This window comes from Camelina sativa, chromosome 6 (genome assembly GCF_000633955.1).
Source record: "Camelina sativa cultivar DH55 chromosome 6, Cs, whole genome shotgun sequence".
NCBI lineage: Eukaryota > Viridiplantae > Streptophyta > Magnoliopsida > Brassicales > Brassicaceae > Camelina > Camelina sativa.
In genome coordinates this window covers 24,751,073-24,756,879 of record NC_025690.1, presented here as the reverse complement: position 1 = coordinate 24,756,879, position 5,807 = coordinate 24,751,073, and the positions used below count along the sequence as shown (strand labels likewise).

General features: G+C 31.9%; 1 protein-coding gene across 1 annotated transcript; it reads right to left on the bottom strand.

The window, feature by feature from the left end:
- Positions 2,339 to 3,333, bottom strand: LOC104793450 (ethylene-responsive transcription factor ERF034-like). Its single transcript, XM_010519804.2, has one exon. It carries the CDS (start codon positions 3,255 to 3,257, stop codon positions 2,406 to 2,408), a length of 852 nt encoding a protein of 283 aa, XP_010518106.1. The 5' UTR covers positions 3,258 to 3,333; the 3' UTR covers positions 2,339 to 2,405.

The window sequence follows — 5,807 nt, the reverse complement described above, 5'->3', positions numbered from 1 at the left end:
AAAAAAAACGAAACAGAAATAATAGAGTAGTCGTAGCGTCCAATAATACGGAACCATAATATATAGTGGCAGATATATAAATATATTGGACTTAACTAATTAATAGTCTGTACACATAGTTAGGTTTGCATGCCACAAGATGCCAAACAACAAATTCACCCTCTTGTAATTTGTCAGTCAGAGTATCGTCCAAACGATCCAGGTACATACGTATATATACATATCTCTTTCTTTATTTATATATAAGGAAGTATTCTACATATATACTGTCACTTCTATAATTTTTATTGTCGCCATTTGACATATTGTATCTTACAGAACTGGACTTAATATTCGTCGATTCTATAATATTTGTATATACGTGAGGTAAGAAACGTTTACTAGCTTCAGTTTTTTGCTCTGACTGCGTATATAATTTAATACATTATATATGCTTTATGCCTTTAGATATATAACCCAAGTCTTTTACATATAAATATATAATCCAATAACAATCAGAAATATCCAAACAAGAGACACAAATGGTAGATTAGGAATTGTGGAAGTTCGTTACCTAACGTGTGTGTATATATAGAAGTACACAATATATATAATAATTCATAGGCTGCTATAGAATGGAGAGTACTTAATTAAATACTCCCTCATTTTATTTTGTAAATTGATTTTTTAAAGTTATTCACTCATAGTATTAAATAACATTTGATGTTAACTTTTTCTAATCAATTACACGACAAAACCACACCTCATTAAAAAATTTGTTATTATTTTTATACAATTCAAACCTTAAAATCATGAGAGAGTATGCATGTGTTGTAATTGTCTACATAGAAGTATAGAGCATATAAACATTCAAACCTTAAAATCATGAGAAAAATAGAAAATTAACCCAACATTTAATTATTATTACTATGTATTGAGATAATGATCATAGTGAGCTCACTTGTACACCCACTACGTTTCTATTTAATGACCTGTCTCCAACTATCCCTATGTCTCACCAAATCAGTATATATATATATATATATACATGTATATTCGAATATTATTACGATTGTCAAGGGGCAATTATAAATTTAACCTTACTTCACATTCGATATGAAAGGACGAATTCTAATATTTCCCACTAAATCAAAAATATAAGACTTAATCCGAATTTGACTGTGGACGATGAATCTATTTCTGAAAAACCATGTATAACGACGAGGTTGATGTGGAGTTTGTTTTTTTTGTTTAGTAATTAACTTACTTACGTATGAGGAAATCGTTTCGTGTAGTGGGGTTTCACTTATTTTTTGCCATTTACTGTTATATGTTATGACAAAAAAGTATTGTCAAATAAAAAAATATTTTATATATAACAAAAGTTATTGTCACTCTCAAATCTAAGGGTCCAATATGTTTGGGAATCAATAACAATAACAGTCTTAAATTGCCTCATATATAGTGGTGAACAAAGTAAGGTGTTGGCCAAAAGCAATCACCTTATTACAGTTTATATTCTTTCACTTTTGACAAATATTAAAGAAGTGGACAAACAAACAAAGTAAAAACACTATAAAATAAAAATATTAATGAAAATGTAAAAATCTTATATAGAAAAGATGTAAGACATCATCACCATGTGACTCATGTTATTTTCCAACACCTAGAATAGTTTTTTTTTTAATAATTAAATAATTCATCAAAAGTTTATCTTCTTGACTGTCAATTTTCACAATCATCATCTCATCAAAACCTCATACACTACATATATGACATATTAATCCGAAAAGAAAAAGTTAGTTATAAAAACTAGCTAGGCCAAGAACGTGGATTACGTGTTACTGCGTTAATCATTAATGAAACCCTTGTCAAATATGCATGTTAAATGTTGTTGGTAATAAGTGAACAATATAATGTATATATTTGATAATAAGTGAAAAAAACTTACTAAAGTAAATGTATAATTTGTTGTGATGATGCTTAAGAAGTTACTAAAGGACTGCATCTTCATGTATTTTGTGAAACCAAGTATAATAACGAAATTATAACTCAAATGTATGGATGATAAACTTTTAAATGATATACAACAAATTTCCAAATTCTAGCTATTACTATAATATTTTGACCGAGTGTTAAAGAAACAATTGGGTTTTATTACAATTTTTTGTTCTTTTGGTTCATTTTTCGTAAACTTAATTATAGTAATATTCTGCAACTTCTTAACATGCTCTCTCGTCACATTTATATTACACAAACACACTTTTTTTTCTAGAAAATCAAAACGTACCCGTTTCTTTACAAAAAAAATCAATATCACTCAAGCTGGAAAATGAAAAATCAAACTTAAATAGAGAAATTGAAGAAGATGGTGAACTAATCAAAGTGTTAGCGATGGAGCCTCTCGAAAAGGGTAATTTATTTAGTCATTCAGACAGAAAAAACGGCTCTTCAAGCCGAAACCCAGCATCGGCTCCACAGAGTTGCCACGTGGACGAGTAATAACAAAACGTTTCGTTTCGTATCATCATCTCATTCTCATCGGTAAACAAATCCGGCAAATCAAACAGCTTCTCTTCGTCATTGTCTTTGTCCGTACACGACGTCGTCGAAGCACAAGAAGCTTCCAAAGACTCTTGACTTTGTGTGGTGGTGCTTGTGTCCGAAGAAATCACCGTCGCGGCTCGACTCGGCTCGGCTTCAGCTAATTCAGCTACTTCCTCCACATCGTTGACCGGATCTTGCCAATTGACGGCGGCTAGAGAGGCGGCGGCTTGAATGTCTTTAGGAGAATTTGTGACTGGACGAGGAAGCTCGCCGGATAGCTCGGGAAAATTGAGGTAAGCCGTTGTACCTTTAATGGCTAAAGCGGCTACGTCGTGAGCTCGAGCTGCCATCTCAGCCGTTGGATAAGTGCCGAGCCAGATTCTTGATTTCTTCCTCGGCTCTCTAATCTCCGACACCCATTTCCCCCAACTCCTCATCCGTACTCCTCTATACGTCGGATGCTTATCTCCGCCGTTGATCTTTCGCTTTTTTCCTCCTCCTCCTCCTCCTCCGGTTTGATCATCGTCTTCAACCGAGGCTAATATTGATCTTCGAGATGCTTTTCTTGTGGAGTTGTCTTCCTCATGGTGAGGGAAGTTAGATGATGATGATGATGAAGAAGAAGATGATGTTGTAGGTGAAGAGGACAATGAGGCGGTGGCTGAGACGGTGGAGATAAAGGTTACTTGAGAAACACTACTACTCTTCTCTATGTTGATTTGTCTTTCCATTGTAATGAGAGCTTTAGAGAGATGGATGGTTGCACAAAAATAGATGTGAAGTGGGCTGTATTAATATTCTCCTCCACAATCTCTTTTTTTTTTTTTTTGGCTTTTCTATATAATAACGAAAAAGGAAGAAAAATAAATACGTATAAATTAAATGTTATTTTTTCAGTATAATAAATAAATCGAAGGAGGCAGTATGGATTGGGGTCCATGGAACAAAAAAGATATTATTGAGATTCACAGTTTTAGCGAACCAGTTTTGTTCCATGTGAAAATTAATATATGCGACATGGTTTTATTTATTATGTGTTTTTCAAAACAAATTATAATGTATTTTTTTATTAGAAACAAAGGAACAAAAATTTAATTCGCATGGCAGTCATTGAATAATTATTTTTATTTTTAAAAATTCACGTCGTCTAATGTGGCCCGACCCTCGTGCATGTGCGTCACCTCTCAACACATGAATTTCCCATCTTCCACTTTTATTTCGTCCAAACAAAATTGTGGTTAGTGTCACGTCGTCATATATTGAAAATTTAGGACCTATTCTTTTCTATTTCTCGTAGACTTTTATTTTTTTTCGCAAATATGTTTGATTGGTAAAATTAAGAAATAGAGTACGATGGCAAAGACTCGGATGCAACCCCCCGTACAAAAATGTTGTTTCGAATATATATATATATATTTAATTCATATACTATCACTTAAATGAATTATGTTATTTTGTGATTAATGTAAAATTTGATTGAGCTGTAACTAATACTTTTTCTCGTGCTCAAATTTAGAAGCACATTATACAAAAACAACTCTTACTCGATGGATCGACATAACTATATATACTCCAAATAAAAACTTATTTTGTGCGGTACGTAGTAGGTCTTGAGTATATGAAAGACTTGTTAGGTCTTTTTTAAGAGTATTTTAAGAACGTACTTTTTTCCGAGTTAATAATCCTAAAAATACGACTTACGTACGATAGTAATTAATTTATGTCCGAATAATCCAATTTTATGTCTGCCAGTGCCCGAGGTATTTGATTACACGTGCCGATAATAAGTAGAGTACGATTAGTAAAATCAACACAAGATTCATACCTCCTTGACCAAGGCATTAAGCCATCTCTTTCAATTAGTTTTCAGAATTAAATGTCATTAAGCTTTTTGGTTCCTTCTCGAGAGGAAATAAAAAGGCATGGAGGCATAATTGAGATGGCTGTCCACGTCATAAGATTTTTAATTAATACGAATGGGTCGAGGGTATTAAATTCTGATTAAATATAATACGTACACGTACCATATCAAATTTATGTGAACATATATGTATGGAACTATATATAGATTTATGTTGGAGTATATTAATGTAACACTGTTAGTACGTCATATTCGATTCGGCGCCATCATAATTTAATTACGAAACCACTTTATTTTCATATTTATTATATATGGTCATTGGCCACCACAATTAATAGAAAACACTCTCTTCAATTTGTTAACTAAAAAAGTTCCCCAGCTGTGATTATACAAGAATCATTGAACAATGAACGACATTATTCACACGTAGATGTATACAGTACGTATACATATACACATGCAGACATAGATAGATTCTCTACTATGTATGTACTCATAGTTATGATATACATGGAGCTAGTAGCTTAGTACTGTCCACTTCAGGAAAGTGTGGCTATTGTTTATTTAGAATCTTTTCAGTTGATTGAGGAATATTGACCCCATTAGCTCACACTAATCTGCAGGTTCTCATCATTTGTTCTATTTATATAGTCCAATTTTATTTTATTATATACTACATTATTATACATCCGATCCTTCGTTATTATAAATTGACATTACGGTGTGCGATAGCTGCGATGATGGTACGTAGTAGTAAAATCATGAAATGATGAAAATTGTACATGTTGAATAGCGTTTTTATATTGTAGGTACATAATATATAGTAGTAGAAGAATAATGAAAGTGAAAATAATGACAATAGTACTGCAGGTGAATAACGTCAAAATATTAGTTCTAGTTAGAAATTGACACAAGTTTGATTGTTGTAAAAAAAACCAGAATTTTTATATTCGATCAATGATTTATGTTAATATATATTCGCGCGTATTTGATCCTAGCATTTTGGGCATTAGCTGGAAATTTCAACACGAAGACCGACTTTTATATCGTATATAGACGATTCGTACTGTTGAATGTTGATAACGTACGAGTGTGTATTTTATTTTTCCGTAAGAGATTAATTGGTAAGAAACAATTTAGGAATTCAAAGTATCGCTCAGTATAAACTGAAATATTAAGACTTATATACATATAGACTACAGTGGGTGTATGTTTAAATAAATTAGGAAATTCGGTATATTTCTATATATATAGTGTGAAAATAAACAATGGTAGGTTTGTAGGGTTGAAATAATTTAGGAAATGTTGTAAATTTCTATATATATAGTTTGGAAATATACGACGGTAGGTTTGGAAAAAAAACATAATGTTAGCTGTGATTGAGCTTGATAGATTAAAAGAAAAAAAAAAAAAAAAAAAA

Bases quoted from the DNA above. Each gene is read 5' to 3' on its own strand.
- LOC104793450 (XM_010519804.2), bottom strand. From the start codon at position 3,257: ATGGAAAGACAAATCAACATAGAGAAGAGTAGTAGTGTTTCTCAAGTA.